The following is a 27293-nucleotide window of genomic DNA, read 5'->3' as shown; positions in this document are numbered from 1 at the left end:
TGCGGACTCAATCCCAAGACCCTGGGATCATGACCTGAGCTGAAGGCAGAGGCTTTAACCTACTGAGCCATCAAGCCGCCCCTTCCAAGACCGCTGAAATGTAAAACGGGGAGTAGAAGATGTGCTTAAAGCCGGTTTAGGAACCAGATCTACAGATCTACAAGGACCTTAAATATCAGTCTGAGGGGTTTGCATTTCATCCAGAGTAAGGAAAGTCACCACTCTTCTTTAGGCTGCTGCATAATAAGGCAAAAAACAAAGACTCACTCGCGTCTCCTCCCTCACAAAGTTGCCTTTAACACAGCCGCCAACCACCAGAGCCACTAGCTTGGGAGCCAAAACTTGCAGGCCGTCTGGGTCCCCCCCCACATGACGTCATGCAAACCTAGCGACGCATGCGCAGAAACTTTGTGCCGGACTCGCCGGAGGACAGGTTTTGCCTCCTTTGAATCCCTCCACTTATTGGCTAGGAACAACTGCTCGTCTCGCTCGTTGTTAGCGGTGACGTAGGCGGGTACAATCTTGGTCGCTAAGATACCGCATACTTCCGTTTCCTTCCGTTCTCTGCTAAACGGAGGCAGCCCGACCTCAGTGCCTTCGACCAATGGCAAATGGGCACTGGGCGGGGCTTCGTTTGCCCGGACCAACGAAATGCGGGGTTGGCCCGGCGGAGCGCGGCCAATGACCGTGGGGCAGCCCCTGTAAAGTGGCTCGGGCGCCCCCACGCTCGTCTTTCGTCCTCTTCCCAGCCCGACCCCTCCCTGCCCCCGTTTCTGCACGGCGCCGGCCGCAGTCTGACAGGGACGGGACGGAGCCAAGATGGCGGCCGCCGACGGCGACGACTCGCTGTACCCCATTGCGGTGTTGATAGACGAGCTTCGCAACGAGGATGTTCAGGTCCGGAGGCCCCGGGGGTCTTGGGGAATACGGGAAGGGGTAATGGGGGCACGGACGGCCCTCGCGGAGAAAGCTCAGTGTTCGCTGGGAGTGGCGGAAGGGGGCAGCGGCCAATCAGCGCCCAGTTCTCACGTCTCCAGGTCTCAAGACTGGATGAGACGGCGCCCGGGATTGGGTATTAGCCCCCCGAGGGCGGGAGGCAGGCCACCCTGGAGGGGTCCCAGGCCTGCCTAGTGCGCGTGGCGGCCCGGGTCCTGGGAAGCAGCGGCGGGGGAGGGGGTTCGGCCACTTGGGGCAGAGGAAAGGGCTCGGTGGTTGGCGGCGGCCCCTGAATGGCCCTTTGGGGATGGGGGCGCGAGGCTCGCTCCGAGTGGGGGAGGGGCCCCGGGTTTATTGGGGCTCTGGTAGGTTTTCTCTTTCCTATATTCCGGCGGCTGGGCCTCAGCACTGTGGGGTGAACTTATAAATGGGGTCTGAGAGATGACGCTGCCTTTCCGATTCCTGCTCTCCCTCCCTCTTCAGTTTTGATGTAGATTCCCGAAGGGGAGGGGCGGCGAAAACACTCCGATTGCCAAGGGGGCAACTAGCCAAATTCAAGCGCGGATTTACGCACCCAGCTTCTGGGATCCTGCCGAACAGCGGGTGGGCAGTTTATTCAACAGGTTAACATATTTCTGGTGAGTGGGATGGGGGCACGGCCAAGCCGTGCTGGCGAGTGGTTGAGAAGCCTAAGGATTCCCCGGTTTGCCCATCCCAGCTCCACCTCCCACCCGCCGTGCGACCTTGTGCAAATTACTTCACGGCTCTGGGCTTGTTTTCCCTGAAATGTGGGCTAATAATAGTTCAGGCCTCACTTAGTGGTTGTGATGGGCTGGATGAGTTAGGACTACAAGTGAAATAGAACGGTGCCTCGTTGTTGTTAAGGGCCCAATAAATGTTAGCGGCAATTATTGGGAGTAGTAATTGAAGAGGCCCCATTCTCCCTTTATAGGGGCCTCAATTTTTGTTTATAAAATTGAGCGGATGGCACTGGGCCCAGCCTCTGAAGTTCGAGGTACATCCCAAGTTGTAGAGTCAGACAGGCTGCTGTTGTACTCCTGGCTCTTCCACTTCTTGCTAATTGACATGGGCAAGTCGGTTAATCTCCTTAGTCCTTGCTTTCCTCTTCTCTCAAATGGAGGTAATTATCTAGTTCATAGGGCTCTTGTGTGAATTCATTTGTTCAGTAAACACTTGCCACATATCAGTTATGGTGCTGAGGATATAATGGTGACACCGTTGTTATACAGGAAGCAGATGTGAAACAGCTGAATACATTATTAACAGGTGTGAGATGTGGGAAGGCAACAGCAGGGCATTGTGATGGTGAATCGGTGAATCAGTGTTGGGCCTCAGCTCTGAATAGGGCATTATTTTAGGCACAGGTATACAAGAGGGAACAAGGTGACAAAAACTAGTGGCCTCATGGAGCTTTATGTTATAGTGTGGGGAGACAGTTGAAGCGTGTACTGTGTAAAATGGCAGTAAGTGCTTTGGAGAAAAAGGAAGCAGGGATGTGGCAGACGGGGGAGTGTTACAAGTTTAGAGAGAATGGCCAGGCAAGGCCTTCAAGGGAACATTTGAGCAGAGATGCGAAATGAGGAACAGGTCCTCATAGGTATCTGGTGAATAACATTCCAGGTAAAGGAAGCCAGTGCAAAGGTTCTATGGCAGCACTGTGCAACACATGTTCAGCGAACTGCAGGAAGCCAGTGTGACTGGAGCCAAAAGAATGAGCTGTTGGTGTTGGGAGATGAAGATGAAGGAGGCTATGACTCAGAAGGATCTTAGGAGCAGTGACTTAAACCAGGGGTTGCCAGATCATTGAGCACAGTTCAAGAAAGAGTTCTTGAGGTGTTTACGATGCAGCTTAACAAGTTTATTTAAATAGCATGGGGACCTGTGGACAGAAGAAGCTGTACTTTTGCTCTGTGAAGCTAGTGGTTTTATGCTTAGTGCTCAAGGGGCAGGATGTGCAGGGAATATTAGATCATAAATGTTTTTTTCGAATTTCTACTCATAAAACTACTTTCACAAGGTTTCTCTGGTGCTTGTCATTTCGCTTAGTATTAACTATCGGTGAGATGTATAGGTAGTCATGAGACCCTTTAAGAACATAACGAACAGCTAATTTCTGGTCCTTTTTGAAACTATGCAGGCTGTAGGTCAGCCTTCTGGGCTAAAGGTGAACATTTTCTGCTTCTTTCCCTCATCACAGGGATTGGCATATGGCCAGGGGTGGCCTTTGCCTTTTTATTTTTTAATAAAGTATTATTGAAAACACAGATCTTTCAATTTACATATTATCCATGACTGCTCTTGTGACACAACAGCAGGGTAGAGTTGAGTAGTTGCCACAGAGACAAATATTTGAGGCTTTTATCTTAAAAGCTAAAATATTTACTACCTAGTTCTTTACAGTAAGGAGAGTGTCTGCCTTAGACTTAAACACCTCTGTATTAAACCCCACCCTTTCTTCCTCAACCTGCCCCCACCTGCTGCCCCCACCTGCTGCCCCCAGAGTAGCCCATTACCAGGTCCATACAGACCTTGGCTGACATGTGCTCTTCAGTGTAGTAGCCACTCTGTGGCTCTTGAACACATCAGATGTGGCTGAATTGAGTTGAGATGTACTTGTAAGTCAATACCAGATTTAAGAGACATGCTATGGAGAATGTTAAACATCAGGGTGAAGCTTTTCATCTTGATTACCCATTGAAATGATAAAAACATTGGGTTAAATATATTAATTTTGTATGCTTAGTATTTTTTTTTTTTAATGTTACCAGAAAATATAAACTTATCTGTATGGCTTGTATTTATTGTCTGCATTGTTTGTTTCTTTTTTGTCTGTATTATATATCTGTCAGTGTGTGCTGACTCTAGGTCATGCTGTATTCATATATAGAAAAAAAAAGCCAGTGGGTTATTTTTTAAAACACTAAATATTTTGTTCTACAACTTACACTTTTCACTTAGTATTTTTTCCTTATCTTTTCATGCTGGTACATACAGATCTGTGTTTAAAAGGAGTTTGAACGTTTTCCCAAGAATCAGAGACAAAAATCTCAGAAATTGCATCTGTGCCCATGTGTATGGGCTTTGTGAGGGCAGGGCTCGGCTCTGAGACTTGGCTCTGATTCATCTCAGGATTCAGCGGCTCAGTACAGGCCTCAGAATAGAGGAGCGCAGAAAGGATTGAATGAATAATGATAATGGTGGATATCTGTTGGGTGCTTGCTCTAAGCTAACTGCTACCGAGGGCATTGCATTTATGAGCTTCCTGAATTCTCATCGCCACCCTCTGAAGTAGGTCCTGTGTCTTCCTGAGCAGGAAACTAAAGCACAGCCGAGTATGTAGCTTGGTCAGATTCATGCGGCTGAGAAGTGGAGGACCCAGGAAAGGTTCCCAAAGGACGTGTAAGACCTAAGGAGAGAATGGAATTTGGCCCGGACAGAAACTTGCTGACTATATTCATATGCCAGATATTTTGATTGGTCTTTAATGAGACAATCTAGGATACTAGAATGAACATGGGTTTGGGCACCCTCTAGTCTTGATTGATTTGCTCAGCAAATAATTGTTCAGCACCTTTATGCACCAGACTGTTTTAAATGCTAGAACACAGCAAGGAGTAAAACAGCGAAGCTGCTGCTTCATGGGGCTTGTGTTCTAGTAGAGGAGGTAAACAGTAGGTCGAGAGTGTGATGTCAGTGGCAGTAATTGCTTACTGGAAAAATAAGGTAGGTTAATAAAAAATAATAATAAATAAGGCAGGCTCCAGGGCCTAGAGCAAGCCCAGGGCTGCTTTTTATTTTATTTATTTATTTATAGATTTTATTTATTTGAGGGAGAGGGAGAAGCAGACTCCTCTCTGAACCCATTGTGGGGCTCAGTTCCAGGACCCTTAGATCATGTCCTGAGCTGAAGTCAGCTGCTTAACCAGCTGAGCCCCACCAGACACTCCTCATCCCTGCTTTTTAGATAGGATAGTCAAGGAGGTGATAGTGGAGGAAGTGAGGGTCACTGGGGAGGTGATATTGAGTCCTGAGGTGGGCGCGTGCTAGTTGTGTTCAGAGAACAGCAAGCAGGCTAGCGGGGCTGAAGCAGGAAGAACGGCAGAGTGGTGAGAGGTGAGAACTAGTCTGGAGTGAGATCAAGTGAAGGCCTGCGGACCATGCCAAGTTTCAGTTCCTTTGCAAGGCTTTTCATGGAGAAATGACATGTTCTGGCTTAATTCTAAAGGATCCTCTTGGCTATTGAGTAGGGGCCGGGCAGGAGCATATGGACCTGTTGGGGTGTCCGTGCAGAGCTGGCACCCAGGACTGGTGTTGGCATGGTTGTAAGGAGTAGAGGTTAAACTCTGGGTCTGTTGACAGGAGGGCAGGTGGGATTTGCTGGTGGGTGGGATGTAATGTGTTGGGTGGTAAAGTGGGGAGTCAGGGGTGACAGCTTTGAATCCCACTTCTCCTAGTTTGTCCCATGTGTGTCCTTGGACCAATTCCTTTTTCTTACTGGGCTGGGATTCCTCGTCTGGAGTGGAGTGATGATGAGGAAGAAGCATCTGCTGGGGAGATTGTGAAGATGCAGTGGAATTGGCAAATTAAGTGGCTGCTTGGAAGTAAGCATTCAGTATGTGATGACCTTGTTCTGTAGTGGTAGCTTTTTGTGTTTTATACTTGGGAAAGTGATGTGCAAAGAGATGGCATCCCTTACCTAAGGCCTTCCCAGTCAGTAAGAAGCAGAGGCCGGACTGCAGTATCCAGTTGTTCAGGGCCCCGTGTTACTTACAGCATGGTCTGTTGGGTGAGAGGCTATGTCTCTATTAGATTCTGTTTTCATCTATAAAATGGGAGTGATTGTGTAACTTAGGAGTTTGTAAGGGTTTGTGAGGATTAAATAGTATGGTACATGGGAAATGCTTAGAACCGTGCTTGACGTGTTGTGAATGTTCAGTAAGTGTTGGCCTATAGTAGTCATGGTGGGGATGAGATCATGGGGACTTTGTCAAGGCGAGGTGCCCGAGTATTTTCGAAGACTGTTCTGTTGTATTTATTTTTTTAAGAGAGCGCGTGCATGAGCCAGAGCAGGGAGAGGGAGAAGCCAACTCCCTGCTGAGCGCAGACCCCGATGTGGGGCTTGATCCCAGGACCTCGAGGTCATGACCTGAGTTGACATCTGTAGTTGGACGCCCATCCGACTGCACTGCCCAGGTGCCCTTTAAAGACTTTTCTTTTCCTGATTCCTTTAGAGCAGTGGTTCTCAGCTCTGGCTGACTTTTTTTCCCCAGAAAACACATGTCCGGAGGTATTTTTGGTGGTCAGGACTGGTGGGGGGAGTGCATCTGGAATCCTGCAGAGAGAGGCCTATGATGCTGCCCAGTGTCTTACTGATACACAGGACGGCCCCCACCACGGAGGTGCTCCTGCTCCAGATGTCAGTCTTGCCTCAGTTTAGAGACCCTGCTGTGCACCCAGCAGCGCCATGAGTACTTTGTGTTCGTTAAGTCCTCGCAAACGACATCAGAGATAGGTGCTAATTTACTTTCCTCTAGAAGTTTTTTAATAGTTAAATATCTGTTGTCAGAAATGGCCACATGTTTTCACCTGTTCCTCACCCTCCCTCAGGTTTGTGGGGGGTTTGTTTGTTTTTAAGTGTTTTAAAAGTCAGTTCCAGGCTTCAGACATTTTCTCCCACATGCTTTGTTACGCATGTCTCAATCACACTGAATGACAGCACTGCTGTCATCTGCATCAGACCAGACTGTTCTGATCCCTCAGGCTCCTCTAAACCTCAGATTTCCCCAAGGGCTTCAGAAGTCTCCTTTACATTGGGCATGTTTAAATCAGTTTATGAATTTGACTGCGAGTCGTGGCATTTATTTATTTATTTATTTATTTATTTATTTTTTGAGTCGTGGCATTTATGTAAGTAACGACGCTAGGAAATAGCCAAGGGCACTGTGTTTCCAGGGTAGCACTCAGTCCTCACCACCAGGCTGAGGCCCCTGTGCAGACAAAGTCTAGGATTGAAAGTAACACAGGGCGACAGTGCCACGGTGGAAGCAGACCTGGGTTTTGAGTTCTGCTCTTCTGGCCACTTCATAAGTTCCTCAGCCCTTCGGCCTTGATTTTCTTGTTAGGTGAAGAAAGGGTGGAAGACTCACAGGCTGGGTGGTGTGGGGTTAGTGGAGCGGACTGTGGAAAGACCCTGCAGTCACTGGCCACTCTCCGGGACCCTGTGGCAGCTCGCCCCGTGTCTCCAGAGCATGGACCTAAAGCTCTGACCTCTTTTCATGGTGTGCGCGGGCAACCGGTGATGCGGAACTTAGAGCCAAGGTTGCTCTCTGGGCGGTTAAACTGGGGGACGGCTGCGTAGGCAGGCAGTGCAGAAGCGGGCTACCGCTGCAGTGTGCGCCGCAGTTCCCTGGATGGCTGCACGCTCCTCTCTGCCCCGCCTGCCTGGCTGTGGAATGCCTGTGGGGCTGCTGTGTGCCTCTGGCGTTGTGGTAGCAATTACAGGGAGACCATGTGTGGGCACCTAGCTGTGGTCCTGGCACATAAGTAGTCTAAGGTGTAGTTGGGTGTTCAAAAACTGAATTTGTTTCTTTTTATGATTTTTGGTGAGCCCAGCCCTGTACTAGGTTCAGGAATCACCATTGGTTACAGTCCTGACCCTTATCCCGGAGACAGGTCACCTTCCAGATAAGGGAAGCAGGCACATCCATGAGCGGTTATCATGCCAGGCAAACTGTGAGAAGTAACTCACTCTGGCGCGGTGGCTTCTGAGCATGCAGCACTTAGTACCCGCTGCCTCGCCCCTGAAATGTGAAATACGTAAGGAGCGATGGTGAAGGAGAGCAAACAATGAGGTGCTTGCCGCCTGTGAGGCTCTGTCTCCAGGCTCTCCCTGTACAAATACTCCAGCAGTCCCGGGAGGTCAGCTCTGCTGTTAATTCTCATTTTACAGGGAGGAGACAGAAGCTCCAAGGTGCCCAGACTGGCCCGGGACCCTTAGCTAGTAGGTAAAGCCAGAGTGCATGCTCATTTATCATATATTTTTATGGGTTTTTCCCACCCACACACATTATGTTCATTTAAAAACGTGATCCTTTGTGGAACAAGGAAGAAAGATACATAGATTAGGACTTTGTAGGAGGTGGAAAGACTTCTCCTGGCCGGCCAAGGCTCCGTGTTAAGGTACACACCTTACATTACAGACCCCAGTGCCCCGTTGCTGGCCACCACCTGTTCCAGACAGCAGCAGTCTGGAGCATACGCCCCTAGACACTTTTATCTCTGCTTGTATTCACATTTGTAGTTCCTTTATTTAAAAAAAAGAAAAAAGAATCCTGCAGATATTGAGTGGGCTCTAACTCCATGCCAGGTGTTGTCCTAGATTCTTGGGGCGCGGGGGAAAGAAGACAGTGTCCCTGCCCTGTGAAGCTGGTGTTCTAGTGGGGAAGGACAAACTGAGCGGAGAAGTCTGTGTCAGGACTGCTGAGAGCGCTTACATGTGGGGAGAGACGGCATGCTGTTTCCCCGGGGTGCTCGCGTGTGAGGATCCAGCAGAGGCCTGAGTAAAGTGGGGGAAGTCCTGAGGTGACTGGAGGGAGAGTGTTTCAGGCTGAGGAAACGGTACATCAGCAAGTGCGAAGAGCTGGGTGAGGGTGGTGTTGCATTGGTTTTACGGTCGAGGAAGCCACTGACAGGATTTCCAGGGGTATGGGGGCAGTGGGCAGTGAGAGTGGGTGAGGAGGGGCTAGATTCTGTTGGGCCTCATAGACCATAGCAAGGCCTTTGGATTTCACTCCAAAGGGAAGGCGGATTGCCTGTGGCTCGCACCATACACATTTGTGACAGGGAAGCTCCCTGGGCTCACACTGTACGTGTTTGGGTCAGGGAAACTTGGTGGATCCAATGGAAACACTGACCTTAAAAAGTGAGTAGTGCTTCTACAGTGGATACGGTGGCTGGAAGGGAGATGTTGTATGTGTGTCCCCATGTACTTGGCTCTGTGCTGAGGACCACTGGGCACAGAGGCAGCCCCAGCCCGGGGTGACAGGCTGTCGCAAAACCATGTATGTGGAACGTCATGGGCACTTGATAGGAACCTGCTCGGGAGACAGTGCACAGGGTAGACTTCAGCACTGTGCCACGATCAAGGACAGCAAGGATTTCTCGTTGATATTATTAATAGCTGCTCCAACAGGAATATCATAGAGAACCCGACCAACAGTTGTTCCGGCAAGTTAAGGGCTCATTTTTTCCTTACATGACCAGTTCGGCAGCTCAAGGCTGTCACAGAATTGGGTCAGAGTATGCTGTTCCTTTGAGCTGCCTCGTGTGGCCACAAGATCGTTGCTCTGTCTGTTGTTGTTAAGTCCTTACAGAACCACACTGGAAGCAGGGGTTGACCTCGGACAGAGAAGTTTTTTTTTTTCCTTGTCATCCTCCCTTTTTTCCCAAGGAGGAGAGTCTTTGTTGAAGGCTGACTTGCCCTTGTCTCTTTGTCCAGAACTAGGTCATGTGCTGAGTTCACTGGAATCAGTTTGGCTGTAAATAACGGGGAAAATTCTAAATGAGGCTTAAATAGCTTGAGGTTTATTTCTGACTTATGACCAAAAAGTCTGAAGGCAATGCGGCTGGTATGGCACTCTTTCTGTCTCTGGTGTCAGGGTCTCAGGCTCTTCCACTTTGTACACTGCTTGCATGTCACCCATCCTACCCTCCCCATCTCCAGGTTCACCTTATGATCCCAAGGTGGCTGCTAAAGCCCAGCCATCATAGCCCCATTCCATGCATTCCATGCAGAAAAGAGGGAAGATGAGTGTGACCACAGATCCCCTTATGGACACTTCCTAGAAGTCACATACACCATTCCCACTGAGATTTCACTGGCCAGGCGTTAAATTCACGTTGGATGAAAAAGCGATTCAGAAATGTCTTTTCCTGGGGGTCATGTGCATAGCTGAAAACCAGGGGTTATGAGCGGCAGTATAACCCGGTGCAGGAGCTCTAATTTTTTTTTAATTAACATGTATATTGTTTTAGGGTTACAGATCTGTGATTCATCTGTCTTAGACAGTCACAGCGCTCACCATAGGACATACTGTCCACGGTGTCCATCACCCAGCCACCCCATCCCTCCCACTCACCTCCATGAGAGCAACCCTCAGTTTGTTTCGTTAGATTAAGACTCCCTTACGGTTTGTCTCCCTCTCTGGTTTCGTCTTATTTCACTTTTCCCTCCCTTCCCCTACAATCCTCTGTCTTGTTTCTCATATTCCTTGTATCAGTGAGATCATATAATAATTGTCTTTCTCTGACTTATTTCACTTAGCATAATACCCTCTAGTTCCAACCACATCGTTACAAATGGCAAGATTTCAGTTTTGATGGCTGCATAATATTCCATTGTATGTAGATACCACATCTTCTTTATCCATTCATCAGTTGATGGACATCTCGGCTCATTCCACAGTTTGGCAATTGTGGACATTGCTGCTATGAACATTGAGGTGCATGTGCCTCTGCGGATCACTACATTTGTATCTTTAGGGTAAATACCCAGAGTGGGTCATAGGGTAGCTCTATTTTCAGCTTTTTGAGGAACCTCCATGCGGTTTTCTAGAGTGGCTACACCAGCTTGCATTCCCACCAATAGGGTAAGAGGGTTTCCCCTTTCTCCGCATCCTGTTGTTTCCTGACTTGTTAATTTTAGCAATTCTGACTGGTGTGAGGTGGGATCTCACTATAGTTTTGATTTGTATTTCCCTGATGCCGAGTGATGTGGAGCACTTTTTCATGTGTCTGCAGGCCATTTGACTGTCATCTTTGCAAAATGTCAGTGCAGAAGCCCTTAACCTGGGGCCCATCTCAGATTCCAGCACAGGTCCATCAATTCGGGTGGGGAAAATAACACCTTTATTTTCAATAACCTGTAACTCCAATTTAACTTTCCTCCCATTAGGAATTGTAGTATTACAATAGCAAAATATAGGAAGTGTCAGCAAAAGCCTGTGGGAATCATGACTGTTCACATCTTTTGGCATCTGTTGCGGGTACTTCTAGTGTTGTCTGTGTTCTCCTCCGTTTAAAACTATGGTTCTGGGCGCCTGGGTGGCTCAGTGGGTTAAGCCGCTGCCTTCAGCTCAGGTCATGATCTCAGGGTCCTGGGATCGAGGCCCGCATCGGGCTTTCTGCTCAGCAGGGAGCCTGCTTCCTCCTCTCTCTCTGCCTGCCTCTCTGCCTGCTTGTGATCTCGCTCTGTCAAATAAATAAATAAAATCTTTAAAAAAATAAAAATAAAACTATGGTTCTTAGACTTGCTGTGAGCACACACACCCCCAAATTAAAAACACAGAAATACAAATTGATGCAACTGGTTAACAGCCAGGTGATTGGGGTTCATCCTGGCTCTGCCACCTATAAGCTGTGAGAGGTTACTTAACTTCCCTGTGCCTTTGTTTCCTCGGCCACGTGATGGGTGATCCTGAATCTTCATGCGGTTGTCTTGGGGATCAAATAAGTTAAGACATGAAGGCTCCTAGAACAGTGCCTGGCACACAGTATGCACCATGGAGTATTTGCTGTTATTTTACTTTTACTGGGAGAGAAAGGAAAGGAGACCTCAGGGGGAAAGCTGGCCTGCTGCCATGTGTGCCCTTCTTGAGATGCCTGAACAAACTCAGGGTGCTGTCGACAGGGTAGATCAAAGCTGTCATTGTGTTTGCTAGTCGAAGGGTATTCCCAGGTTTATGTCACTTGGTAGTCACAGTAACCTTTTGAGGATGGGTGATATTTAATCCCCATTTCACAGGTGAGGACGTTGAGACCCAGAAAGGTACAGAGTGGCCCGAGATCCCATAGCTAATATGTAAAGGTGCTTAGCCAAAGGTGGCTTTGACCCCAGAGCGCCTCCCTGCCTTTCTTGAGTGTTCCTGGTGCTGTCTGTGCTGAGAAAGGCAAGCTGACATTTTCAGTGACACCAAAACCAGCGTCTCCGGGGACAGCAGGAGGGAAGGGGGCTCTCTAGCATGGCAGAGATGGCCTGATTCTTAGGCACCCGCCCCTTGGGCACCTTGTTTAAATATAGAGATGTTGAGATGAAGAGTCTGGGTGCCTGGCTTCCGATCTGGGCTCTTGCTGCTTTTCTGGCAAATGACAGCTTCTCTGTGCATGGGCATCCTCACCCTTAGAACAACATCTGCCTCAGAGCTCACTTCTAAGGATCAGATGTGTTCCTTCTCCACGTCACGCACTTGGGTGCTGTCGGGCATGTAGTAGGCAATCAGATGTCAGCGGCTCTTGTTAGCATTACGCTTACACTCATCCCCTGCTAGTGTCGTGGCCCTTGGATGCATTTCCCCATTGCCCAGCTGAGAGAGGAACCCAAAGCTCTAACTGGAAGGCAACAGAGAGGAAGGAAACAAGCATCTAAGTCAGTAGGCCCCCCATATTTTATTATGGAGAACTTCAGACCTGCAGAACATTGAGAGTCGGACAAAGGCCAGCAGACTGCGATCCGTAGACCGAATTCCACCCTTGGTCTGCTTTTTTGCGAATGCAGTTTGCCTGTTGGGTTGCATATTGTGTGGTTCTGTGGCTGTTTTTGTGTCAGTGCACGGTTGAGTAGTTAGGACAGAGACTCTGGCCCAAGATGCTGAAAGTACATACTTGCCAGCAGTTTACAGGGAAGGTTTATATTCACCACCTGTAGTCATTCACCGTTAGTGCTCACCATGTTTCGTTATGTTTCTGTTGGTCTGTCTCTATGGATGATTTATTTTTTGGCTAAATAAGATGAAGTTCTCATAATACTTCATCTCTAGGTTCATTGGTGCTGGAGAGCTGAGTGTTCGGACTGCGTTATACCCAAATACCCATTGACTGTATGAGAAATGTGAACGCATTTTTCTGAAAGGAGAGGCCACCATGGCATTTCCTTGGAGTGATAGTATTGTCTGTGATTTCTGAGATTTTTAAACCCCAGGACCAGGGAACTGATGTAGGATCGCAGTCACTCACAGACCTCTCTGGGAAAAGCACTGGCTGAGGGAGTCCCGTCCCTTCTTGTTGTGCCTCCCCTTCCAGGAAGAGGATGCCTTCTCTGTGCCCAGCAGTGGCTTACTCACTCTCCAGGGTATTTCCCTTCACCCCCACACGCATGACCTCACCTCTTTCTGCCATAGCCCTGCGAGCCAGGAGGAGAGGCCACACTATTGTGCTGGAGAAACAAGGGTTTCCATTCCCGGTGGGCTTACACATCAGGGGTCCCAGCTCTGTCTCGACGCTGGCTTCGGCATGTGTCTGCCTCTCTCAGGTCCCTGTGTTCACAGTCTTGAAAGGGGGCGTTGGATACCAACCTCCCTAGGAGTGCGAGGATTGAGAGAGGTCGTAACACCTAAATGCTCCATGTGAGACCTGTCCTGTGTTAGCCAAATGTGTTAGAGTCCTCAGTGCCACAACAAAGCACTATTCATTTGGTGGCTTAATGCAACAAAAATTATTCTCACAGTTCTGGAGGCCAGAAATTTGAAGTAAGGTGTCAGCAGTTTTGCTTCCTTCTGGAGACTCAGAAGATTCCTTTCCTATCTGCTGGCTTGTGGTAGCTGATGGCAATTCCTGGTGCTCCATAGCTTGTGGACACATTCCCTCTATCTCTCCTTCCATCCTCAAGTGGCCTTCTGCTCCCTGTGTCTCCATGTCTACTCCTTTTCTGTTTCTTTTCTTTTTTTAGATTTTCATTTACTTGAGAGAGGGAGAGAGAATGAACTGGAGGAGAGGCAGACTCCCCACTGAGCTGAGAGCCCGATGTGGGGCTCGATCCCAGAACCCTGGGATCATGACCTGAACTAAAGACAGATGCTTTACTGACTGGCTTAACCACCGAGGTTCCCCCTTTTCTGTTTCATCAGGACACAGTCGTTGGCTGTGTAGAGAAAACTCGCTCTTCTGTTTGTCTCCTTGACTCTTCCATCACTACCACACTCCACACTTCTGATAACATGTGTGAGGTTTTTCCCATGCCACGCAGTTCTCTGCAATGCCAGCTAGATGTCTTACAGTTCATTTCAGTTGTAATGCTAACCAGAAGCAGTGCTGACCCTGCAGGTGAAGGGCTCTGTCCCTCGAAACCGCCCCCACTTCAGGTGCCTGTCTCAAGTAATAGGTCCCCACGTTACCTACAACTTGTCAGACTTGCCTACACATTGGAGGTTCCCATATCCTGTCCTTGGATTTGATGATTTTCCAGAATAGCTCACAGAACTCAGGGAAACACTTAACATTTATCAGCCTTTTTTTTTTTTTTCTTTTTAAGATTTTACTTATTTATTTGACAGAGATCACAAGTAGGCAGAGAGGCAGGCAGAGAGAGAGAGGAGGAAGCAGGCTTCCCATGGAACAGAGAGGCCTATGTGGGGCTCGATCCCAGGACTCTGGGATCTTGACTGAGCTGGAGGCAGAGGCTTTAACCCACAGAGCCACACAGGCACCCCTATCAGCTTATTTCTAATAAAAGATTCAGATGAACATGCACATGAAAAGCGACGCAGGGTGAGATTGGGACGGGTCCTACGCACAGGGGCTTCTGTTCCTCTGCAGTTGGGGTGTGCCATCCTCTTGGTACCCTGATGTTGTCACAAACCTGGAAGCTCCCCAAGCCCTGTGCTTTGAGGATTTTTATGAAAGGCTCATCACATAGGCATGATTGACATTAAGTCTATCTCCAGCCACTTTCCCAGTGTTGAGGATAGCGCTGAAAGTTCCAAGCTTCTGACGATGGCTTGGTCTTTCCGGTGACCAGTCCCCATCCAGGAGCCCACCAAGATACGCTTCATTGGAACAAAAGACAGTGCTGTTGCTCAGGAAATTCCAAGGGCTTTAGGAGCTCTCAGCAGGAACCAGGGGCAGAGACCATTAAATGTATTTTCTGTTTCACTGTTTCACGGGCTCCCCCCTAAATTGGGGGTGATTTCATCTTGAGATGCTGACTTCATTACATCTGCAAAGTCCTTATTTTCACATTCTTGAGTACAGGGGGTTAGGACCAGACCATATCTTCAGGGGGCCACTCTTCAACCTGTTATGTTGGTGCTGTTGCTACTGCTAACAGTGCTGCTGCTTGTGTAGCAATGTTGTTACCTTGTTTGTTCTGTTGTCATCGCTGCTCACTGGTGGTCCCGGGTTTCAGTCCCTGCCCCATAGCATCTGAACCGTGTGACCCTTAGAAGGGACTTTTGCTGCTTAAGCCTGTTTCCTCCTATGCAGAGTAGGGCTTGTAACACATCTGACCTCTGGGTTGTTGTGAGAACCTGTACGTGTGAGTGCCTAGCCTAGGACCTGGCACAGAGTAAACATGCCGGAATGTGGCCACCTCTGTTGGAGCATGTCAGATGATGCTGAGTGCGGGAGGGGACGAAGCAGAGGAGGGGGACCAGCCGTGTGGGGACGCAGTGTGCAGTTGTAGAGAGTGGTCTTGGAAACACCACTGCAGGGGTATCTGCTCAGTAGGACTCAGTGGGTGCTTTCACTGAGGCCGCTGCTAACACCGTAATTTAGTGACTCAGTCACTTGGTAGGTGTGTGCCAAGTTACTGTGCCACATCCTTACATTAGGCTTCCAGAGGCTGCCTGGTTCCGGCACTGTCACACACTCCCCTAAGTCCGGGCACACTAATGTTCTCCCCTGTTCTTCTCATTCTCTCACCAGCTTCGTCTCAACAGCATCAAGAAACTGTCCACCATTGCTTTAGCCCTGGGTGTGGAAAGGACCCGCAGCGAGCTCCTGCCCTTTCTGACAGGTAAAGAGGTGGATTCCTGGGGTCCAAGTGGAGTGGGGACTGTCGGGGGTTGCTTCTTGTTAGGTGACAGAGGGCTCATTAGGGATCTAACATACCATAGCGTCTGCCCTGTGCCAGGTACGGCATGGCAGGGTTGGGGGCAGGATCGGTCAGCGGGATCTGGAGGCAGCTGGAGCCAGCTTTGAATCAGCACTAACAGTTAAAAGCCAGTATCGTGAGGTGAGTCACTTAACCTAACCGTTCTTTGGAGTTTTTACGTACAAAATACAGGTAAGCACACACGTGCTGTGGCATCAGTATGAGCGTGGAGTAACAATACGAGTAGTTGCTGACACGTGTCCTCTGCCTGCCATGTGCTGGGCAGTGCTCCAGACCCTCCCTCGTGAGCGTTGGGTTAGTTCAGGGCCCTCAGAATGGGGGCCTGTGCTCAGTAAGGACACATCAATGGTGTTCCCCATTGTTAATCTCACAGCAGCGCCTTGAGGTGGGGAGTACTGCTGCCCTGCCCCCATTTTATAGGTGAGGACCCTGAGGATGAAGAGATGAAGGAGTGCATTCACCTGAGATCCTGCGGCTAGAGGAGGTGACTCAGCAGGGCTTGTCTGTCTGGACAGGCTAGCTGGACTTGACCGCCCTGGTTAATGACTCAGGGTCCTGATGACCTGGGTTCAAATCCAGGCCCCACCACTTTCTAGCTATGTGGCCTAGGGCAGGGTATTTCCCATCTGCCTGCCTCTGGTTCTTTGTGTGTGAGATGGGCCTAATTGTGTAAGCGGATATGAAAATTAAATAAGATGCCGCGTGACGCACATGCAGTTCACACTCAGTACACGGCAAGAACTGCTAAGTGTTAGTGGTTCGGCCGCCCCACTCACCCCGTCTGAAGATGCGCACAGAGCACTCGGCACAGTGTCTAATGCGCACCGGACCGGCAGTTGGAGGTAAATCCTCTGTCCCACTATTCTCACTACTATTTTATACTAATTGAAATGGCAGCTGAAGGCTCAGAGTCACTAGTGAAACTCTTACGTGATCCTGTAAGTTGGGCCCAGTGGTGATGCCACGGCGGAGGGGAGCGGAGATGGTTATTCCTTCTCTTGACACTTGGGGACATGAAGGCCTACAGAGGGACAGGGATTGCCCACGGTGACAACGGCTAATGACTGCGGAGCACAGGTTTATCTGCCTGGGCAGGCCAGGTATCTGTGTCACACTGAGCAGGTGACCTGAACCGAGCGGCTTCCGCTGGTGAACTGTGTGCAGGACTTGGAAGCTCTGAGTGCTGAGACGGGGCAGCTGGGTGCAGGGAGTGTGATGTGTGGCACGGTGGTGTAACAGTGGTAGAGCGGCGCCGGGTGGCTCAGTCAGTGAAGTATCTGCCTTTGGCTTGGGTCATGACCCCGGGATCCTGGGATTGAACCCTACCTTGAGCTCCCTGCTCAGCGGGAAGCCTGCTTCTCCTTCTGTCATTCGTCCCTGTCCCGTCCCTCCGCCCCCTGCTCACATGCGCTCTCACTCTTGAGTAAATAAAAGGTTAAAAAAAAATCAAGTGGGTAAAGAAGTTGTTGGGACCTGGGTTTGAGGCCAGCTGTGCCACCAGCCTGCTGGCAAGCCTGGGTAAGCCATTCCGTTTCCCCTGGCCTCAGCTCCCTTATCTGTCCGAGGGTGAGAGGAAGACCTAACCCACAGGGCTGTTGAGGATGAAGTGCTCCATGCAGAGCTGAGTCTGTAGAAAACGCTCGGTATGTGCTGCTTGCCCCTCTGTAGTGAGGTAGTGGGGAAGGCCGCTGGGGAGGGGATTGGCAGGAGTAAGCAGCACATGGAGTCAGGACTGACTGTGGTGATGGGATGCAAGTAGGGGGTTGGGTTTGCCAGTTCCGAGGGCCAGGCGGCAGTCTGCGATTAATCCTGTAGGTGAAGGCAGGCAGTTGTTGGAGATAGCTGCTGGAGGGTGGGCGGATGACATGTAGAAAATAAACCTCCTGTGCACACAGCATTTTATTGAAAGGTTGCGGGGCGGGGTGGTGGGGGCGTGGAACAGCAGAGGCAGTTGACTTGGGGCCGGTGGCTAAGAGTAGAGACCCTGGGGTTGGGCCGCCTGGTTCAGTCCCAGCTAGGACATGCTTCATTTCCTCTATAAAACAAGAATCATCATCTAATACATGGGCCATTGTTAAGATTCAGTGAATTTTTTAAAGATGCATTTATTTGACAGAGGTGGGGGAAGAGAAGGTGCGCGAGAGAGCGAGCACAAGCGTGGGGCAAGGGAGGGCGGCAGGTGGAGGGAGCCTGATGTAGGACTCAATCCCAAGACCCTAGGATCATGACCTGAGCTGAAGGCAGACACTTAACCAGTTGAGCCACCCGGGAGCCCCAAGATTCAGTAAATCTAACATACGTGTCATCTTTATTACATCAGAGCCACAGGGGACATCACAATAATGCAAGTGAGAGGAACTGCACAAGCCACGAGATGGAAGAGGAGTCAGGCGTTCAAGACAGATTTCTCTGGGCTGCTTTCGTTAAGTGGTGGCAGATTTTCTGTCCTTTGGGCTTCACCCACTGCAAAATGTTCAAAACAGCAGATGGTAGATAGCACTGTGTCTTTCAGAAAAGGTGCTGCTGTTTGAGAACAGGCTGAAAGCCCTCTCTGAGCTCAAACCTACAGAACTTTCATAGTCGGTGTTATGAGGAGGAAGTCACCATGTGATGCCACGCTGGGTTAGAAACAGGTGTTGGTAGTTTTTTCGGCCATAGTGAGATGTGGATGGGTTCCCAGGTGAGTCAGGTCACCTGTGTGTGCCCGTGGCTGAAAAGTCACCTGCTGTTTGAAGACTTAAACCCGGGCAAACACCAGTGAAAACTGTCCTCAGAAATCCCAGATTTGCCTTAAACACACCGTGTGGTTTTGTTGGGAAGGTGTACGAGTGGAGGTTCCCTGAGGCGGAGAGTGGCTTGATACTGCCTTTCGTCGTGGCCGTGGCATTTCTTCAAGTTCAGGAAAGAGTGTTTTCTGTTTAAAAGATCTGGGTTCATTTAAGCTGTTGCACAGCACGGTTAGAAAATACTTGGAAGGCGACCGTTTGTGGGCACGTTTCATAAACATCTACTGTGCACTGTGTGCTGTGAGGAGAACAAGTCGAAGTTCTGTCTTCATGGAGCTTCTGTTCCAGTCAGGGGAATAAGTAGTGCTAAGGCAGAGAGACACACAAGGTGGAAATAAGGTTAAGCGATATTCCAGTGGGGTCAGGGCAGGTCTTCCTGGGGTTTGACCTGAATGGTATGTACCCTGTAGGACTTTGGGGGAAGAATGTTCCAGCTGCAGGAAGAGGCGGGCATGGGATGGGCACAGTGTTGGCGGGAAGATGTGAGTTGGAGGTTGGTACAGTGGTCACATCACGTGGACTCATGGTACATGGAGTCTAGAGTTTAATTCATGGTTTTTAGAAACCATTGGGAGATTGAAGTAGGGGAGTGTCATGATTTAAAGGATTACTCGGTGTTCTGGAAGGAGGCTGGGTGGTTTGGGGACCAGGGCAGAAGCAGGAAAACCAGTTAGAGAGCAGTTGTAGTCACCAGGCAAGAGATGGTGGTCATCAGAGTGACACTGAGGTGGAAGGTGGACAGGTCTGCATCAGAGAGGTGGGGAAGAGGCAGCCCTAAGCCTTTGAGGCCAGGAGGCTGGGGAGGCTGAGAAGGTGGTTCTATAGGGGTGGGGACCATGAAAATAGGTGCTGGCAGATTCCACGCATTTGGCTTTCAGGAACACGGCTTGGCCAAGGAGTCTGGACTGAGGGCTGAGTTGAATACAAGTGAGGCCATCCACAAGTTGAGGTCTCTGGGAGCTTGAGAAAATGGGTAGGGTGTATAGAGAAGGCCAGGGAAACCGAGGCTGGGAAGGACCCAAAGGCCTGGTAGGCTCGGAGCCACACTGGCCTGTTTTCTCTGAAGTACTGACTTGGGCCAGGCCCCACACTGAGCTCGTCACAGAAAACATCACTTCACTTTGGGCTCACACAGCTCTCTCAGGATGTGGGGTGAGAAAACAGACTCAGGTGAAGTGAATGGCCTCACACCCAGCCAGCAGTAGAGCAGAGAGCCCCCCCATGGGGTAAGGAGGGGGAGGACAGCCTCATGAGCAGAGCGCGTGGTGGCAAAGTGACCCAGAGCCTGCACCTACCACTTCTCAACCCCGCTGGCCAGAGCAGGCCCCATGTTGTGCCAACTGCAGCGGGGCTGCCATAGGCTTGACTTAAGCTCAGAGTTGAAATGCCAGCGCAGATGCCAGGTTGTTAGCATCTTCTGCCACAGAGGTCAGCAGTTCCTACTGGAAGCGTCTTCTGCCGTACTGGTCAGGCGTTGAGAAGGGCCTTTGGTTTGAGCATTAGGACCCAGCAGCTCTGGCTTTCCCCAGTCATCCGTTCTTCCAGCACCAGGACTGAGCTCCTGCTGTGCTCATTTCTGGTAGAAACGGGGGCACAGAAAGGAGCCAGTCCTGGACACTAAGATAAGGACGGTGGTAAAGGTAGCTTGGGATTGAGGGGAGCGTAGATAAGGGACTTGCTCTGGTCTGGTCTGGTCAGGAAACCTGAACTGAGTCTTGAAGGATGGAGAAAAATTTCTCGGGCTGAAGGGAAAGATGAGTTCTTAGCAGAGAAGGTGGTGCTGAGGGTAGAGGCTGGACCACAGCGAAGAGCCCCCGTTGACCGGCTCTGTGCTCGTATGCATGGTCTGGTTTGCTCCTCACTCTCCCTCCCCTGAGAGGGACATTAGCACCATTCTCCAGGCTCAGAGGTGGGTTTGCAGACTGGTCTCACTTTCCCAGTGTCCCTCACCTAGTGAAGGGCAGAAGAGGGCCTTTGGTGCTGTCCTCCGACCCAGGCCTGCACCAGCCCGGGTGGGGGGTGGGGAGCCTGAGGGCTGCGGTTGGAGGAAGCCAAATGGAGCCTGTTTGTTCCCACCTTGGGTCACCCGGGGGCAGGGGTCAGACGTGGGGTGGGATTGTAACAGTCTGTCTTGGTTCCACAGATACCATCTACGATGAGGATGAGGTGCTCTTGGCCCTGGCGGAACAGCTGGGAACCTTCACCACACTGGTGGGAGGCCCCGAGTACGTGCACTGCCTGCTGGTGAGTCTGGGAGGCAGGGGCATCCCCTTTCCCCTTTCCCCTTTCCAGGCAGGTCAGACCCATGGCCCTGCTAGGAGCAGGGCAGGAAGAATGCAAGAGAAGCTGGGTGGTCACGTTCTAGGAACAGGCAAGCCCAGACGTTCCCTGAATCCAGCAGATTGGTAGTGGCACTTCATATAGCAATACCCAAAACGCACTTGTATACCTTCTGTTAGCTGAACACTTGCCTGACTGGTACCAAGCCCTGCCTGGCCCTGTCCATAGAGGGCTTTGGGCTTGGAGGCAGTCTGAGTTCTGTCACTTTTTTGCTGTGTGACTTGTAAGAGTTACTTAACCTCTGTGTTATACTTTCCTCATCTATAAAATGGGAATCATTAAGATGTATCTTTTTAATTGATTTAAGCCCTTGGCATGGCACTTGTACATGGTAAGGACTATCAGGTGTTAGCCACCAGGATCATTATGCCATACGTTATGAGGTTACATCCAACCTCTGGGGTAGGGACATTTCCCTTTTGTAGATGAGCCACTGGGCGCACTTGAGAGAGGTTAAGCGACTTGGCCCAGGGCTCACAGGTAATAAATAGCAGAGCTGCGATTCCAGGTGCCTGCCTGTGCACCCATGTGCTTGGTGACAGCTGGGGACACAGAAATGCGTCAGATACTAATAGTAGTTTCTCTTTGTGAGAAGAGCACGGAGGACTCCATTGTCACCAGGGCAAGACTCCTGTCCTGCCTTCCAGGAACGGGGAGCCTTGGGTTCCTGAGTTCCTTGGTTTTTTTGTTCTTCAGAGCCCCTGTGTCATGCTTTCTAAAGACACAGTTTTATATTTGGCATTTGCGCTTAATGATGTCTTAACAATTTTTGTTAGCAGCCGCCTTCTTTTAGTGGTGTATAAAATCATGGCACTTCTTAAAATTGGGGGGATTTGGGGTTTGAAAAGATAACGGTAACTTTTCTTTTTTTTTTTTTGGTAACTTTTCTTTTAAGCAGTGTTATGTCTGAAGATATTGGATAATTGTTATTAAATTTTGGTCTGTGAGCTTTCATCTGTGTGTACGTGTATAATTTGTGTGTATGTACATGCAGACATTGGTATGCAAATGAGATAATTTCTTATATTTACACAGATGAGGGTTGCTTAACATGAGGAACATGATGAGGTCTGGGGGCCAGCCTGAAAAAGGGGTCCCTTGAGCTTCATGGAACTTTCTGCAAGACCTGGAATTTCTCAGTTTTATTGACGAGCAAATTTGTAGTTTTCAGCAGCATCTCAGAGGACTTGGGAGCAGAAAACACAGTTGCTGTAGCTTCAGCAAGGGGTTCCAGGGCCCTCAGATGGTGTAGGACTCATGCTTGTGGGGGAGCAGGACAGGAACCCTGGAATCCTTCCCTTACCCGGTTTGGGTTATCCCACACTTATTTGGGGGGGGGAAGTCACATGTTGTCTGGGACCGATACTCATGATGGTCACATGAGCTGGCAGACACATTCTAAGGGCCCTGGGTAAGGGAGTGCTGGAAACCCAGAAGCCAGTCAGGTCCAAATGCTGGTGCTCCTTGGTGCCTGCAGGTGCCTTCTGCATGGTCACCTGTCGTGTCTCCTAGCCCCAGTTCACAGATGAGGATTGAGGCTCAAGGTCTGGATTAGGTGAATTGCCTAAGCTGGGAAGAGACAGAGTCAGGATTCGAACCCAGGCCCCTGCCTCTTAACCACTGCCACTCCTCTCTCCTGCCCTGCCAGGGGCTCTACTGGCTGATTGGAGCTGGACAAGAGGGAACCTGGGGGACATTAGAACCTGGAGGAGGCACCTAACCTGTTTCAGGTGGAAAGGGGGAGCCGTCAATAAAGGCTTCCAGGAGGAGGTGGCAGTGGATCTGGATTTTGACAAAGAGAAATGGAAGATGGCTGTTGGGCAGCTTGTTCATTTCGCTGACATGAGTACCAGCCAAGGGCCTTGGGAACCCAGGGGCATGTCACAGCCAATCCCAGCCCTCCTTCTCTGTAGAGATGAATTGGAATTAATTTCACAGGGACCTGTAGGATTGCACAAAGATCAGTTCTGTATCTGCAGCTCTTAACCCTTTTGGAGTCCTGGATCCCTTTCGAAATGTGCTGCAAACTCTGGAGCCTCTCCTGAAAGTATAGTGACTTTTGGAAGTTCGCACGTCTCCCCTCCCCTGCATGTTCTCTGGTATTAGGAACTCCGCCCTCGCTCCTTCTTATAGAGGCCCCACAGCATGGCTTTCCACTGTGGGAAAGCATCCCTTGGAGCTTCCTAAACCTGCACCTTCCCAGGCCCCACCCGGGAGGGTCTGATTCTGTGCTCTGTGCTGAGCTAGGCCTCCTGGGGGATCACAGACGTCACTGTGCAAGGCCCTGCAGCAGCACCTGCAGGATCCTAGCAGGCATTGTGGCGTGACGTAAGTGCTACGTGGCCTTGGTCCCCAGGTCTTTGTTAGGACTGGTTACTCTAAGTGGAACAGGTAAATGGCGAGTACTGATCGAGTACCCCTCTCCAACCTGCCAGCGTGGAAAGCAGGAAAACCAGGAACAAAGAGGAAAATGGTCCCTGTTGTAGCCCAGTGACACCACCTTCAGCCACACTTCATGAGCCGGTCCAGAACCAGAAACCCTGCGGTGGCATGGCTTTAGGGTAGAGGCCACACACGAGCAACCCCTGGGCTGGCATAGTGTCACATTTTCCTCTTGAATCATTGTCAGTCTTTTGCAAATGAGATTTTTTATTTTCATTCTGATTAAATATACAACCATTTTTAAGTTAATGCCACAGTTCTGTAGCGTTAAGTCTGTTCACATTGCGGTGCAGCTACCACCACCATCTGTCATTGTCCCAGACGGAAATTGTCTCCATTAACCAGTAACTGCCCGGAGCCCGTGCTCCTCGGCTCCTGGGGCCCACCATTCTGCTCTCTGCATCTACGAATCTGGTTACTCTGGGATCCTCATATAAAGGAATCCTACAACATGTGGCCTTTTCTGACTGCCTTATTTCACTCGGCGTAACATCCTCAGTGTTCATCCGTGGTGTGGCGTGTGTTCAGTGAGATGCACACCTGGCCCCTTTGGCTGCTTTCGGAAAACTGATTGCTTCTACCAGCTCTGTTTTCTTGTGGCAGTTGATGGAGCTAGGAAGCACCTGCCTTTCCTAGGCTACCTGCCACAGTTGCTGCCTCTTTCCATTGTCCCCACCCACCACCTTTGCTCCTTGCTCCATTCTGCTGAAGCCCTGGAGGCATTTCCATGTGTGGTTCTTCTGCCTCCCACACCTGTCAGGCCACACTGGACTTTGGACTGCAGGTCTCCACACCTTTATTTGAACAGACTAGAATCACGTTAGCCTCCCCTTATTCAGTCAGTAATTGCTGAGTTTCCATCCTGTCTGAGATGCTCTGCTGGGCTCTGAGGACATTGTGATGAGCGAGTCAGATGTCCCTAAAGGAGCATGACCCCTTCAGGCCTCGAAGTCCCAAGCCACAGGTTTGCCAGTCACGTGCCATGAGCTCCTGCGGCAGTCGCCTGTCAGCACAGCCATGTCCTTTTGCAAGCTCGGGAACCTGGTGGCCTGGTTTGGATCCTGTCTAGCACTAGCTAGCACTAGCATGGGCAAGTTATTTGACTTGTCTGCCTCAGTTTCCTCTTCTGTAAAATGAAGACCGTCACAGGACCTGCTTCATAGCATCAGCATTGTTCCCTGTTCCTCGCTTCCCCCTGCCCTCCAGTCCCAAGTTGTGTGACACAGTGACCCTGCTTAGGACACCCACCGAATAGATGTTCCAGTCAACAGCCACGATTTTCCATGCGCTGTGAGGCGCCGGTGACAGCTGTGGCTCTGCTAGAAAGTGATACATAGAACTGTGAGCTCCTTCAAGGGCGTCTTTGTGAGGTTCTCTGGGCTCTGCAGGCAGGTCTGCTGGGTGAAGGTGGGGATGGGGAGGTCAAGGAAGGTTTCTCAGGAGATGAGTCATGAGGGGCACGGGGTGGGGCTCAAGGCTGGGGCATTAGGGAGGTGACCTGCAGTGACCTTGTGCTCTGTGCCTCAGCCACCCCTGGAGTCGCTGGCCACAGTGGAGGAGACGGTGGTGCGGGATAAGGCGGTGGAGTCCTTGCGGGCCATCTCGCACGAGCACTCACCCTCGGACCTCGAGGCCCACTTCGTGCCACTGGTGAAGCGGTTGGCGGGCGGCGACTGGTTCACCTCCCGCACCTCGGCTTGTGGCCTCTTCTCTGTCTGCTACCCCCGCGTGTCCAGCGCCGTCAAGGCAGAACTTCGGCAGTAAGTCCCAGCCTCCCCTCTGCTTGGACCCTTCTCTTAGGCTCAGCACCCACTCCTCCCCACCCCCTCAAGCCTCTCAGAGAGCGGCGTCCCAGGCCTGGTCCAGACATGATCTCTTGCTCATTTAGGGAATGGAGAAATGATCGCTCCTTCCCATCGAGCTTCGTGAGGATTTACAAGAGTGAGTGCACACATAGCGCTCACAACAGATCTGGCTCGTGAAAGTGCTTGACCTGTGAGGGGTGGTGCCATCTCGGGCCTGCCCCAGCCAGAAACCTCACAAATACGCTGGCTCAGTTTGGCCACCACCCCCCCCTCCTCCCCTTGGGCTTGCTGCCCCAGAGAATTCCTTGTATGTCAGACTCCTCTCCAGGAACAGTGAGTGGAAGTGCTTCTAACTGGGTTAAAATTTCCCAGTAGTACGCGTTTCTTCCCTTCCCTCTGGACTTTGTTCACTCACCAGCTCCCGGGACTGTTGAGCAGCAAGCCCGGGCCCTGAGCTCGAGCACACGTGGGAACAGTGGTGCTCAGCTGCCCACGTGTACTTAGAGGTCTGTGTGCGCACGTGTGTCCCCCATGCTCCTGAAAAGTAAAACCTTTGAGGGGCCCCGAGCAGCATCTTAGCTCAGCCACTTGATTCGGTCAGACTGATAGAGCCCGCACCTGCCATTCACTAGGACTTACTATGTGTGGACTGGCTGCTCTTTCACACACCGTATCTCATTTAAACCTCATCAGGACCCTGTGCGGTGGGAACGATCACTGTCAGCTCCATTTTATAGGCCTGGGAAGACTCAGAGGGCTCATGGCTTGTGTGGAGTCACTCAGGCAAAGCCAGAACCTGCGTGACTGCAAAGTCTGTGCTTTCTCCTCTCTGTCTCTGCGTGCTGTTGTGGGCTCCTAGGCCTTCCTCCTCCTGAGTCCCACTTCCAACCCCCAGGTACTTCCGGAACCTGTGCTCAGATGACACCCCCATGGTGCGGCGGGCCGCAGCCTCCAAGCTGGGGGAGTTCGCCAAGGTGCTGGAGCTGGACAATGTCAAGAGTGAGATCATCCCCATGTTCTCCAACCTGGCCTCTGACGAGCAGGTGGGCTCTGCTCCCTAAGCCCCAAGCCCCTCTTCCATCCCCTTCCCCTGGCAGACCCTATGTCTCAGAGGGAATCCCATGTTGCCCTCACTCCACTCTGATCGTCTTCCCAGGACTCGGTGCGGCTATTGGCAGTGGAGGCATGTGTGAACATCGCCCAGCTACTGCCCCAGGAGGATCTGGAGGCCCTGGTGATGCCTACCCTGCGCCAGGCTGCTGAGGACAAGTCCTGGCGCGTCCGATACATGGTGGCCGACAAGTTCACAGAGGTGGGGGCTGTTGATAACTCACAGAGCGGGAGACTGAGGCCCTCAGAGGGGCCACACGTAGAAATGGGGTTTTTGGTTAAATCCAACAAATCACTGGGTGCTTGAGCAGTAAGCTCTCCGATCATCTGGCTGCATCTCGCTTCATAGTGGCAGCCCCGGTTGAGTAACTGTCGCAACTGAGGTGCTGTGTTGGGAAGGGTTCTGAAGCCAAGTTCAGGTTCTGTGGAGAGTCCCAGAGCAGAGAAGGCTGGTATGGGTGTGCTCTTGCCCTAATCAAACTATCTCTTTCACAAAAGGGAGGGCATAGCCTTATTAGTTTTGGGACTGCCATGACCAGGTGCCACAGCCTGGGGGTACTTCATTGCCTCGCTGTTCTGGAGGTTATTCCAAGACTTCTAATTTTTTTTAAGATTTTACTTACTTATTTGTTTGTTGAGAGAGAGAGGAGGAACAGAGGGAGAGGGACAAGTAGACTGCAGAGAGTCCACCGAAGGGTTTGATCCCAGGACCCTGAGATCATGACCTGAGCCAAAGTCAAGAGTCTGCCACTTAACTGACTAAGCCACCCAGGTGCCCCTCCGAGGCTTCTTTTCTTGGTTTCTAGTTGGTCTTATCCCATATCTTCACATGGTCTCCCCTCTGTGCATGCCTGTGTCCTAATCCCCTCCTGCTCCCGCAAAAGGATTCCAGTCTTTTTGGTGAGGGCCACCTTAATGACCTCTTTTAAAACCCTGTCTTCAAGTGCAGTCCCTTTCTGAGGTACTGAG

At 50.7% G+C, this 27293-nt stretch overlaps 1 protein-coding gene across 1 annotated transcript in view; it reads left to right on the top strand.

The window, feature by feature from the left end:
• Positions 1–723: 723 nt before the first annotated feature.
• PPP2R1A (protein phosphatase 2 scaffold subunit Aalpha) overlaps positions 724–27293 on the top strand; it is a 40762-nt gene continuing 14192 nt past the window's right edge. The window contains exons 1-6 of the mRNA XM_044256688.1: positions 724–897; positions 15652–15742; positions 20771–20871; positions 24937–25169; positions 26110–26257; positions 26371–26526. Of these exons, the coding sequence (XP_044112623.1) occupies positions 820–897; positions 15652–15742; positions 20771–20871; positions 24937–25169; positions 26110–26257; positions 26371–26526 (807 nt within the window). The 5' untranslated portion in view covers positions 724–819. The remainder of the gene's footprint in view (positions 898–15651; positions 15743–20770; positions 20872–24936; positions 25170–26109; positions 26258–26370; positions 26527–27293) is intronic.

The sequence above is a fragment of the Neovison vison genome, chromosome 7 (assembly GCF_020171115.1).
Source record: "Neovison vison isolate M4711 chromosome 7, ASM_NN_V1, whole genome shotgun sequence".
Lineage (NCBI taxonomy): Eukaryota > Metazoa > Chordata > Mammalia > Carnivora > Mustelidae > Neogale > Neogale vison.
Note: the sequence above shows the minus strand (reverse complement) of the source record. Positions and strands in the feature narration are given on the sequence as shown.